General features: G+C 33.5%; 1 protein-coding gene across 3 annotated transcripts in view; it reads left to right on the top strand.

Annotated features, from left to right (window-relative positions):
• The window catches only part of RANBP17 (RAN binding protein 17), a 315,725-nt gene that overhangs the window by 61,655 nt on the left and 240,511 nt on the right, over positions 1 to 13,559 (top strand). For all 3 annotated transcript variants that reach the window (XM_060008404.1, XM_060008406.1, XM_060008403.1), the window contains one exon: positions 9,974 to 10,079. In XM_060008404.1, coding sequence (XP_059864387.1) covers positions 9,974 to 10,079 — 106 coding nt within the window. The remainder of the gene's footprint in view (positions 1 to 9,973; positions 10,080 to 13,559) is intronic.

Below are 13,559 nucleotides of genomic sequence, written 5' to 3'. Positions count from 1 at the left end.
TACAATGGGGAAAGGACAGTCTCTTCAATAAATGGTGTTGGGAAAACTATATAGACACATGCAAAAGAATGAAACTGGACCCCTATCTTACACCATACACAAAAATAACACTCTACACAAAAATAACTCAAATCGAAAAGACTTGAACATAAGACCTGAAACCATAAAACACCTAGAAGAAAACATAGGTAGTAAGCTTCTAGACATTGGTCTTCGCTGTGATATTTTGGACTTGACACCAAACGCAAAGGCAACAAAAACAAAAATAAGTGGTAAGTGGGACTACATCAAACTAAAAAGTTTCTGCACAGCAAAGGAAACCATCAGCAAAATGAAACGGCAACCTACCAAATATGAGAAAATATTTGTAAGTCACATATCTGATAAAGGGCAAATATCTAAAATATGTAAAGAACTCACAGAGCTCAATAGCAAAAAGATAAACAGCCCAATTAAAACACGAGCGGGGGATCTGAATAGCTATGTTTCCAAAGAAGACATATGAATGGCTTTCAGGTACGTGAAAAGGTGCTGAACATCACTGATTCTCAGGGAAATGCAAATCAAAACGACCATGAGATATCACCTCACACCTATTAGAATAGCTGTTATCTTAAAGACAAGATATAACAACTGTTTGCAAGAATGTGGAGAAAAGGGAACCCTGTGCACTGCTGGTGGGAATGTAAATTGGTATAGCCAATATTGAAAACAATATGGAGGGTCCTCAGAAAGTTAAAAACAGAACTACCATATGATCTAGCAATTCCACTTCTAAGTAGTTGAAGAAAATGAAAATACTAACTCAAAAGGATATCTACACTCCCATGTTCATTGCAGCCTTGTTTACAATAGTCAAGACATTGAAGCAACCTAAGTATCCATTGCTGGAGGAGTGGATAAAGAAAATGTGGGGTGTGTGTGTGTGTGTACACATAAACATATGTATGTAAAATTATTATACATTATATATATATATAGTATATAAGGAATATTATTCAATCATGAACATCTTGCCATTTATGACAATACGGATTGACCTTGAGAGCATTTTAAGTGAACTAAGAGAAAGACAAATACTGTATGATTTCATTGTATGTGGAATCTGAAAAACAAAACAAAACAAACTCGTAGATACAGAGAACAGATTGGTGGTTGCTGTGGTAGTGTTGGAGAGTGGGTGAAATGGGTAAAGATGGTCAAAAGGTATAAACTTCCAGTTATAAAATAAATAAATCATGAAGATGTAATATACAGCATGGAAACTATAGTTAATAATACTGTATTGCATATTTGAAAGTTGCTGAGAGTAGATTTTGAAAGTTCTCACCACAAGAAAATAAAATTTGTGACTGTGTGGTGATGGATGTTAACTAGACTTATTGTGGTGATCATTTCCCAATACATGCAAATATCAAATCATTTTGTTGTATACCTGAAACTAATATATTTCAATTATATCTCAGTTTTAAAAAATTAAACAAGTATTAGTACATAAAGCAAGTCTCAACAAATTTCAATGACAGTATCATAGAGTCCAGATTTTCTTACCAATTTGCAATTAAATTAAAACCAACCTGTAAAAATTACAAATTCCATAAAGTTGGTAATTTTATAAACATACTTCTGAGTAATTATGGAGTAAAAGAAGAAGTCTTAAGGAAATTAAAAAACAAAGAAAAGTGGAAATACAACATGTTTGGAATTCAGTAGGAAATTTATTTCACAAAAACAAGAAAGGCTGAAATGTGACTTAAGCATCCAAGTTGAGAGGTTAGAATGAGAGGAGCAGATCAAACCCAAAGAAAGGAGAAAGAAGGGAACAAAGAGCAGAAATTAAGGAACTAAACAACAAAGATTCAGTAATATCAAAAAAATCAAGAGTTAATTCTTTAAAAGCACTAATAAAATTGACAAACCTCTCATGAGATAAGAAGAAAAGAGAATTCACAAATAACATTAGGATCAAGAGGGGAAATACAATTACAGATACAGCAGAGGTTTAAAAGATAAAATTATACATAGTATTTTTTGAAGTCAACAAATTAGAAAACTCGAAATTAGTAAATTTCTAGAAAAATAACTTAAAATCAACACAAGATTTTTTTTAAAAATACCAGAAGTCGAAGAAGATATTTTCAACACATACACACACACTAACCCAAGTAAGGATCTAGAAGAACCTGGAAATAAATCCTAGAAATCAATAAAACAAGCAATTCTTTAGGGAAATGATCAATAGATACAAATAAGCATGTCACTACTCATAAGAGAAAGGGAAATCAAGGCACATGAGATACCATTTTACTTCCAGTAGATTGGCAAAAGTAAATCTTACAGGAGAATGTAGATCAAAGGGAATTTTTACATCCTTCTGGTAGGAATATAAAGTATAGTCACTTGGAAGTAGACTGGAAATCACTTTGGTGTTATCTTGAAACGTGGAACATTTGAATACCTTCTGACCTGGCATTTCCACTCTTAGATATGTCCTTTAGAAAAGCTCTTCTAAACAAGAGGACATGGCATGAGAATGTTCATAGCCTTAATGTTATTAAAGGCAAAAAAATGGAAAAAGCTCAAATGTCCATCAACATGAAAATGGATAAACAGATCATAATATAGTTATACAATGGAGTATTATATAACATTGAAAAATGAACTACAGATATACTTAAAGATGAATTTCAGAAATAATTAGTGGGGGAAAAAAAAATTTTTCAGAAAGCTATATATAGTATGAAATGCTTAGTAAAGCCCCAAAACAAGTGAGACTAAAAATATATTGTATAAGAATGTATCTGTAAGTGATAAAACAAAAAGATGTCAAGAAAATAGTAAGCATCAAATACAGTCATGGTTACTTCTAGGGTGCAAGGTAAGGGGGGATGCTAGGTTCGGGGTATGGAGATAGGTGTGACAGTATTGGTAATGCCTTGGTTGTTAAATTGGATAGGGGGTTCACAGGAGTTTGTTTTATCATACAGTCATCCCTCTGTATCTAAGGTTTCTGCACTTGCTAATTCAACCAACCACAAAAAATATTCCCCCCAAAATAAAATTCCAGAAAGTTCCAAAAAGCCAAACTTGAATTTGCCATGTGCCAGCAACTGTTTACTTAGCATTTACATTGTATTTACAACTCTTTACCTAGACTTTACATTGTATTAGGTTTATAAGTAATCTAGAGATGATTTAAAGCATATGGAGGTTACGAATAGGTTATATGCAAATACCGTGCCATTTTATATAAGGGACTTGAGCATCTGCAGATTTTTGTATCCATAGGGATCCTGGAAATAATCCCCTGTGGATACTGAGGGAAGACTGTACTTTACATACATTACATATATTCGTTCATATGTATCAAATATTAGTTACAGTGTAAAAAGATTCAGTTGTAAAATCAAAGACTTGTTTTCCTACAAAAGGGTATTGGAAGAAAGTATAGCTGTTCTAAGATACATGAATGGAATTAATTGAAATGTAATCATTTATTGGTATTAAATAGGCCTATCTATTGAATAAAATGTCAGACCTGATTCTTTTTTGTTTTTTTTTGGTTTTTTTGGACTGCGTTGGGTCTTCATTGCTGCGTGCAGGCTTTCTCTAGTTGTGGCAAGCGGGGGCTACTCTTTGTTGCGGTGCGCGGGCTTCTCATTGGAGTGGCCTCTCTTGTTGTGGAGCATGGGCTCTAGGCGTGCGGGCTTCAGTAGTCGTGGCGCGTAGGCCCAGCAGCTGTGGCTCACGGGCTCTAGAGCGCAGGTTCAGCAATTGTGGCGCACAGGCTCAGTTGCTCTGCGGCATGTGAGATCTTCCTGGACCAGGGCTCGAACCCACGTACCCTGCATTTGCAGGCGGATTCTTAACCACTGCGCCACCAGGGAAGCCCCAGACCTGATTCTTGACTAATACAAATTCAGGGAGTTTTTGTAGTTGTAGTTTTAATAAAACATCATTTCAAAGTTTCTAATATAATGCCTGATACATGGAAATGTTTAATAGATATTTTTTTTCCTTTCTTCTAGTCAAAAGGTTAGTGAGAAGGAGTCTGTCTGCCCTATAAAAATATCTGTGGTCTATTCAAAAATAATTGTTTTATATTATGAAAAGTGCCTAGTGTGGTTCTAGTTTGTACTGCTGTATATGGTAGTGTTCAATTTCTTTTGTGTAAAGACTTCAGTTAGTGTTGAACAAAGAAAATTATATGCTCTCGTTATGTGTGCTTTAATTTAATGCTTAATGGCTTTTAATGTTACAAAATAAGTTTATTATTATATTATGATCTCACTTGTATTATATTGTCTTGCTCTTCCATATTCGTGGTGATATGGTCATGGTTTACGAAAAGAATAATCCCTAAGAAATAGATCGTTAACAGTAGTTAACGATTACTTGTGATCTAGGGTAATGACTGATTTCTTTGGGATTATTGCAGTTATAAACCATAATTACAGATTATTACAGCAATAATTATTTTGTTAAAGGAAAAAATGTTCTGTCCTTGAACAGCTGCTGAACAAGTGCCCTGAACATTTCAGAATAAATCGAAAAATGAAAAACTATAATGGAAATGTAATCTAAGATGAGATTTTTTAAATAAAATTATAGATATGAAACTCATGTATAGGATATTTAAATTTCTAAATGCAATTTAGATTTATGGCTTTACATGGTTCTTTAAACTTTGTGGATATAATTCCGTAACCAATGTAACTTTTTAACATCTATTATTCTAAATGCTGTAACTCTAATATTCTAGAGTTTTAGGGTAAGGTTTAATGTGTATGAGAAATATCACTCATTCAGTGAAATAGGAAAATTGTATTTGATAGATTAATTAAAATGCCTTTATATTTCATTGCATTGTTCATTTCTAACACTAATCCTAATTTATTCAGTTAGTAGTTGTTAATTTTTAGGGTTAAAAATTCCTGCTTTTTTGTCTCGTACAATAGAAATCACTGCTTTCTAAAACAGGGAAAGAGTCAATATACATCCTACTTCTCTCTGAATAAACTTCCATTCAAAATTTACCATAATTTTAGAAAAAATGCTCACAATTGATCACATGCTATCTTTGCATAGCATTCTTTGATATCAAAGCCTTAATTTCAAGGTCACAAAATAAAATGAATTAAAGAATAAAAAATTAAAATTTGAGAAATTCTTGTCCTGTATTTAGTATTTATTATTAGACAGTGATACTCATCACACTGCATTGAAAAATCATCTTTTCAATTTTCTCTCTCTCACCAGGTTCAACCTGTTGGGCATAGGGTCTCTTTCTCCCTTCTCACCCTGCCTTATACATATTTAGTTATATCCCAGTGGACAGAACATGGCACATAGTAGATATTCAGCAAATGAATCTTGAGGGTTTTTTTCAGTTCAGGGTTTTTGTTTGTAGACACAGCTAACTGTAAGTAGCTTTAATTGCGAAAAGCCTCTTTGGTAGAGAGGGAAGAACTTAAAAATTCTTAAATATTGTGTGACTTCATTTTCTTGAGCAGCTTGAAAGTAAAACTTAGAATGGACATATAAATATTCCATATTGATATGTTTTATGGCTTTTGTAGCTATGATATAGAAGAACTAAAAACAGTATAGCTATTTAATAATAATAGCCAACATTTAGTCAGCCCTTGTAGCAGGAATTATTACGAGTACTTTACATGCAGAATACCATTCAGTGCTGTCAGAAGCCTATGAGCCAATTATTATTAGCATTTCATATTTATAAATGAGGAAATTAAAACCAAAAAGATTGAATAACAAGCATAATAAATAGTAGAGGCAGAATTTGAATCCAAGTTGTGCTCTGGGTGGCTAAATTGTATTGCCTCCATTTTTAAATATTGATCTTCCAACAGAGAAATATAAAAGTTACATGTATAATCAGCGTCTGTTTTCAAGATGGCTTGTTTTATGAAGAGCTAGTAGGCAGATGTTTCTACATTTACATTAGTTACAAACTCCAAAAGTAAGTTTGCTTATTTTAAATTCAGCTATTCAACAAATGTTAGTTTCATGTGTCACATATACTTGGTTTTAGGGTGGCTGGTTTGGGAATCAAAAGAAGTGTGAATGCCCTAGAAATGATGCCAAAGGGAGATGCAGTCTCATCTGTAGTAAAAATGTGGGAGACAGGTGGAGAACAGTCAGGATTAGGAATTAAAATGTATTAAATAAACACTTAAGAGGTTGTTGGATCATCAAGGTCTGTCTAGCTGATTGACCACTGTGGTGTTCAAGTACTTCCTTTAATCAGTCTTGAGAGGAAGTGGTGCATATCTCATAATGGTATGAGAATGGACTCTTGGAAATCCATTGCCTATATTTGAATCATATACTTCTTAATAGGGATTTGTGACACTAAATAAATATAGGTACAGATAGTACATATAATGTTTAAAATAGTACTTAGTGCATGTTAAGTACTATTTAAATGTTTACTATTTTTAGTAATAGTGAAGCTTACTTTAAGCAAAATTAGTATCTAAGAATTTAAATAGATAAAATATATAAAGAAGGTTATTATTTAGATTTAAATAATATTTTTCATTTTGAGAAATAATTTGCAGTAACATATTTTTAAAATCATGACTCTCATAGGCAGGTAAGTTATTATACTACATTCACCAAAGATTATGGTCACAATGTTTTAGATTCGTATCAATTATATAAAATGTGTATGCCCCACACACATTGGAGCACAATCTATTGATGATAACCTTTGTAAGATTCTGAGAAATACAGTCAATTCTCCTTATTTGGTATTTAATGTTCTATAAAGTTTCTGTGAACACTGAATTAGCAAATATTAAACCATTGCTCTTAGGGGAAATACAGGTTGGGTTCCTGCAGGCTTCTGGTCACATTTTCATCAACTGATCAACATATAACCTTGTGTTATGTATTCTTGCTTAAAGATACTTTACATTAATATATATCATTGATTTGTTAACATTGAACTCACAGCCAACAGCACTACAACCCATGCCTGGACGAAGCTTAACACGTGTTATTTTCTCTACAAGGTACATAATAGCTTTTTTTTTCACTTAGGAACACTAGGCAACACATTAGCACTACTCTTGTTGACTATTTTAAACAGTAAAATTATAAACAAGGAGCACAAAAGTGAAAAAACAATGTGATACCAAAAGGATACCAAAAAGGGATACTTAGCTGTTTATAGTATGAGAGATGAAACAAGAAAGCAGATTGTTGCTTTGTTTTACCTGATCTTGGAATGTGAACATTGGGCAACTTAAATTATTTGCTGTTCTGCATCTGTCCATGAATGATCACAAGTATTGATTTGGGGGATTACAAATAAATTTTACTAAGTGGATGAATTTGCAAATAGCAGGCTAGACTAGATCATACCTTGCATTGAATGTGCTTTAAGAAGCTGCTTTTATTTAAGCAATAGAAATGTAAGTACCGTTAACATTCATTTTTAATAACAACTCCACATTTTAATGTTTACTAAATTGATAATAAGCTGTTAACTTCTTCTTGCCTGGTTCATGCTGTATTTTCTATGTAATGATTTCTTAATTCAATAACCCATGTCTGTTTGATGACTTATGTATGCCAGGCACTGTTTCAGGCTCTGGATATGCAATAGACAACCAAACAGAAAAAATAACAGCTGTCATGCAGTGTACATTCTATTGGAATAGACAAGTAACAAAGCAAGATAAATAATAAAATATATATTATGTTAGAAAGTGATAAGTAAAATTTAAAAAAATAATGAATCAGGAAAGGTGGATATGAAATGTTGGCAGATTGTATTCTGGTTATCTTTTGCCCAAAACTTAGTGGTTCATCAAATAACAATTTTATTCTTACCTCTCATTGTTCTCTGGGATTGATAAGTTTCAACTGGATGGTTCTCCTTTGGTGTCTTTCAGGCGCTGTAATCAGGTGACAGCTGCAGCTGACATCACCTGAATGATTCTTTACTCACAAGTCTGTTCTCTTTGCTGGAATATTTGATGAATGGGCTATAGTTGGGCATTTCTCTCTCCATGTAGTCTCTCTATATGGCTAGCCTTTAGGTCTCAGGGTATGTGGTCTTCTTACATGGTGAATGGCTTCCCCTAAGTGAACATTCCCTGAGAGACTGGAGGAAGCTGCCAGTTCTCTTAAAGGCTAAGCCCAGTGCTGGAATAAGTGTCACTTCTACCATATTCTTTTAGTCAAAGCAGTCACAGTCCAGCCCAGACTTACGAAGGATTGGAAAAATAGACTTCACTTCCTGATGGCAATTGCATACATGGAGGGAAGGAATTGATGGGTATCTTGAAGACACACTACCGTAGTCTAGGTATTGAAAATTGATAGGATAGCTATGTAAGACCTGACTGAGAAGGTGCATTCAAAGTGAGACTAGTCAACATGGTTGTATCTTTTTGCAGGTACATTATGCTGTGTGAGGATAGGCAAAGGGTAGGTGGAGAATTGGATTTAAACAATTACGGTTTTGTAAGATGCATATGTCAGAGGAGGAGAGAAGTTGACATTGTATGCAAGACAGAGATTATAATGATAGACAGTAGAACTGGAGGTAGGTAAGCATGGTAGAGAAGACATGAAGGGTGTAAGAAAGTGAAAAAAACGGCAGATCCCAAAAAACTATTAGAACTAACAAAAGAGTAACAAAGTTGCAGGATACAAGATCAATAGACAGAAATCAACAGTGGGTTTATATATTTTCAATGAACAATCAAAAATGAAGATAACAGGTCCACTTACAATAGCATTTAAAAGAATAAACTACTTAGGTAAAAACTTTACAAAAGAAGTGTTAAGTCTTGTACACTGACACTGTAAAACGTTATTAAATCAAATATCTAAATAAATTGGAAGACATCATGGTCATGGTTCAGAAGACTTAATATTGTTAAGAAGGCAGTATTCCTCAAATTGACTTAATGGATTCAGTGTAATCTCTGTCAAAATCCCAACTGGCTTCTTTTCAGGAATTGGCAAGCTGATCCTTAAATTAATGTGGAAATCCAGAAGACCCAGGATATCCAAAGTAATCTTGAAAAAAAAAAAACAAAGTTGAAAGACTCACTTCCTGATTTCAAAATATACGACAGAGCAATAGTAATCAAGACAGTGTGGTATTGATGTAAAGGTAGACACTAGATCAATGAGATGTAGTTGAGAGTTCAGGTATAAACCCTCCAATTTGTAATCAGTTGATTTTTGACTCTGGTAGGAAGACAGTTCAATGACAGAAGGATTGTCTTTTCAACAAATGGTGCTGGGACAGCTGGATGTCTGCATGCAAAAGAATGAAGTTGGAACCCTATATCCTACCATACACAAAAAATTAAAATGAATCATAGACCTAAATGTAAGAGTTAAAGCTATGAAACTCTTAGAAGAAAACATAGGACTAAATCTTCCTGACTTTGGGTTGGGCAATGGTTTCTTAGATTTGACAGCAAAAGCTGAAATAACAAAGGAAAAATTAGCATTATGTACCACATGAGAATTTAACATTTCTGTGCGTCAGAGGACACAATGAAGAAAATGAAAACAACCCACAGAATGGGAGAAAATATTTGCTAATCATATGTCTGACAAGAGACTTGTATCTAGAATATATAAAGAACTTTTACAACTCAATAATAAAAAAGATAGCCCAATTTTAAACTGAGCCAAGGATTTAAATAGACATTTCTCCAAAGAAGACATACTTATGCCAGATCACATAGCAGATTGGTAGAGCTGGGATTCATAGTTGTATCTGGCTCTAAAACGTGTCATTTTCACTATTATACTACCTTGGTGAACTTAAAATCCAACTCTTCGCTCTGTCAAGAACTGAGTTCACAGTAGTTTATCACTTGTTTGGAAGAACTTTTGCTAATTTTAGAATATCGGGAAAAATAAGCTTTATTTCTGTCAATACTTTCTAAACGATTTTTTCCTTGTTATATATTAGGACGTCTTGCCTGGCTGGTATACTTGGTTGGGACAGTTGTTGGAGGAAGATTAACATATACCAGTACAGATGAACATGATGCTATGGATGGAGAATTATCCTGTCGGTAAGTAGTAGCCATGTAATTTACAGAAATTTACTAAGTACTTAGAAATTTAGTTACTGGGCTGCTATTATGAGCTAAAGCATTTTGTACTTGGCCTTTTGGAGAAGGTATTATTTTCCTTTTTACTAATGAGAAAACCAAGGCTTAAGTGATTTGTAAAAGTCATATCTCTAATAAGTAGTATAGTCAAATATATTCATATGAATAATATGAGTAAGCTGGTTTTCCATATATTTTAATTCACTTTTAATAACATCTTTCTTTATAACAAAGTAATACATGTTTTTGTTGAACACTAAAGATTTAAATGAAAAGAAAGTTATATATTAATTTGGAAATAACTACTGTCATTTGGTAAAGATCTTTGAGTCTTTAATTAATGTTTGAGAGTATATGTACATTACATGTGTATTTCTCAACTTTTTTTCAAAAATAATTATACTATAATATTGTTTTGTAAACTAAAATGGGGATACTAGTACTATATCTAATTCATTTTGGGCTGTTATAAGGATTAAATAAGTTAATAATTTAAAAATAATTTTAAAGTGCTTAGGACAATCAATGCCTGGCAAATAGTAAGCACTATATTACCAAAAAAACCCTCCAAAATAATTCTTTTTTAAAAACTCAAACATAATAATTATTTATAAACATTTTATCTAGACATGACATATTCTAAGCTATACCATAATTTAAATAGATCCTTGCTTTGGGAATTGTAGGTTGTTTCTCAATTTTTCCTTATTATAAATGTGAATATTCTTTTAGCTATATCTTTATGTAGATCAAAATAATTTTATTAGAGTTAGGTCCTAAAAGCTAAATAGCTGGTTGAATAGTATATAGCACTTTAAAGACTTTCAATACACATTACCAAATGGCCTTCTGGAAAAGTACCAGTTTTATCCTCTGAGCCCAAAGGCCATGAGAGGCGATTGGTTTTTTTTTTTTTTGCAGTTGAACACTAGGTGGTAGGATTCTTATCTTTGCCAGTTCATAGGTAACTGATGTCTCATTTTAATTTGTATTTCTTTGTTTACAAGTGGTGTCAAACATTCTTTTCCATTCCTTTTCTTGCCATTTCTATTTTCTCTTTGTGATTTTTTATTATATGTAGATTGCATCATTCACCTGGTTTTCTTTTATGATTATATTTCCTAATCTATCCGTAAGAACTCAGTATATATCAGTATATATCAAAGATTGTAATATTTTGCTATTCATTTTGCTATTCATTTTCTCCATATGTTTTAGAAATTGCTTTTTTTCTGGCTTTAAACATTTATATATTAAGATCTATGAATTTTTTCTCTCATACTTTTTTCAGTGCTCATGTTTAGGAAGGTTGTTCCACACCTGGATAATAAAAATATTCTGCTATATTTTCTCCTGGATCTTTTATGGTTTCAGCTTATATTTAATTTTTAATATATCCAACATTTATTTTGTTATGTACTTTTTTGAAAATTTCCAAGTGTTAACCAGTTAATGTCAAACCCCACCCTCTACTGATTTGAAATGCTGCATGTATCTTACACAAAATTCTCATGTCTTTTTCTAGGCCTTTCATTCTTCTCCACTGATCTTGGAAGTCTATTAGTACACCACTATCACCCTCCTGAAGTCTTTAGTATGATATTCTCCCTCATTATTATTCTTAAATATATTCCTAACTGTTTAATAAATTTGTTGCCATTTTGAATAGAGATTTCTCTCTCATTTCATACCCTTTTTAACCTTTAAACTACCTCATTTCAATGAAATTTGAATCTGAATGGAACATAAATATTTTTAGTTTTTCTTAAGATTTATTATTTCCAATATCAAACCACTTTAAAATATGACTGGGGCATTCTCAAAATGCTTTGATTAATTTTTTTTTTTTTTTTTTTTTTTTTTTTTTTTTTTTTGCGGCACGCGGGCCTCTCACTGTTGTGGCCTCTCCCGTTGCGGAGCACAGGCTCCGGATGCGCAGGCCCAGTGGCCATGGCTTACGGGCCCAGCCACTCCGCGGCATGTGGGATCCTCCCGGACCGGGGCACAAACCTGTGTCCCCTGCATCGGCAGGTGGACTCTCAACCACTGCGCCACCAGGGAAGCCCTGCTTTGATTAATTTTAAACCAAGTGAACAATTTACTTCTGTAACATCTTTTAATATTACATATTCAGTAAAGTTTTTGCTATAGTTAGTTCGATTTTTTTTTTAATGTTTTCATCATCAAGTAGAGAATTTCCCACTGGCACTATTTTCCTGAAAAATATATATAATAGGAAATAAACAAAAGTATCTGCCAAGTAGAAAATTTTAATTTTTTCTTTAAGCAGCAAACATATTTAGCTCTAAGTAAGATTTGTTTTGTGTTTAGCCTGTTTTCCCTAGGAAACAAAGTCTTAGTTGAAGTTTATGGGCTGAGATTTTTTTGTGGGGTGGGGAAAAGGATACATTTTCAGGGAAGAAAGAGTGAAGGAAAAGTGAGTAAAAGATAAAACAGGTTATGTGTTGATTAGTTGATGAAAATATTGTGACCAGAGTTCCTCGGGAACCTATTCCTGTATTACCTCTAGGAGCAGTGGTTCAGTATTTGCTAATTCAGTTTTTACGGCCATTTTACAGCACATAACTACCATAAATAATGAGAATCAACTATAGAAGGTGGTGCATTACACACCTGGTTGCTCACTTTTACAGGTTTCCCCAGAGACCACATGGAACAGCTGTGCTTCAAAGCAGTCCATCTTGGTGGGGGGCGGGGGGGGGGACGGGGACTGAGGGCAAGTGGTTTATATGTTCACTTATTTCTGCATCCCATTTTTAGTGGTTGAAATCTACTCCTGGAGTGTATAACTTTTCCATACTTCTTAGTTGTGTTCCCTGGCCTCTTTGAGGAGCTGCTGGGGAAGCCAGAGCTACTATTGGTCCTGTTGGTTGGAGGTAGGGGCTGGCTGGAGCTATGGTAGGCCTTTCCTCCCCCTGAGTGAGGATTTATAACTGCAGTAGCTGTGCGAGTCTTTACTGGGGCTACAAGGCAAGTGGTTGAGCCCAGGGGACAGGAGGAGAGGTGGTGGTGGGGTTGGTGGGGGTTAAACAGGGCCGAGCAGATTCAAGGTGGGGTATGTACCAGGACTTACATAATTTGCCTAGAAAAAACATAAATATATGTGTTTTAACATACTGAGATTTTAAATTAAATAAGAATGATGTTATATGTAAAATTTTAAAATATCAATTTCACATGGAGAAATTCCAGGTAACTAGAACTGTCATACTGTTGCCTTTTGGTGTTGTTATATGATAACCTTTTTAACTCCTGGGAGGACACTACCAAATTAGACGTTGAGGAGCTCCTGCCAAAAATCTATGTGTTATTTTATCAGAAAAAGGTTGATATTCATAAAAACTTTCAATATTGTGATAATGATATTTAAAACATGTTACTTTAACATTTTTAAATATGCTGCTTTAACTTAGCAAATAA

This window comes from Delphinus delphis, chromosome 3 (genome assembly GCF_949987515.2).
Source record: "Delphinus delphis chromosome 3, mDelDel1.2, whole genome shotgun sequence".
Lineage (NCBI taxonomy): Eukaryota > Metazoa > Chordata > Mammalia > Artiodactyla > Delphinidae > Delphinus > Delphinus delphis.
The sequence above is the reverse complement of the archived record's forward strand: the minus strand, read 5'-3'. Positions and strand labels throughout refer to the sequence as shown.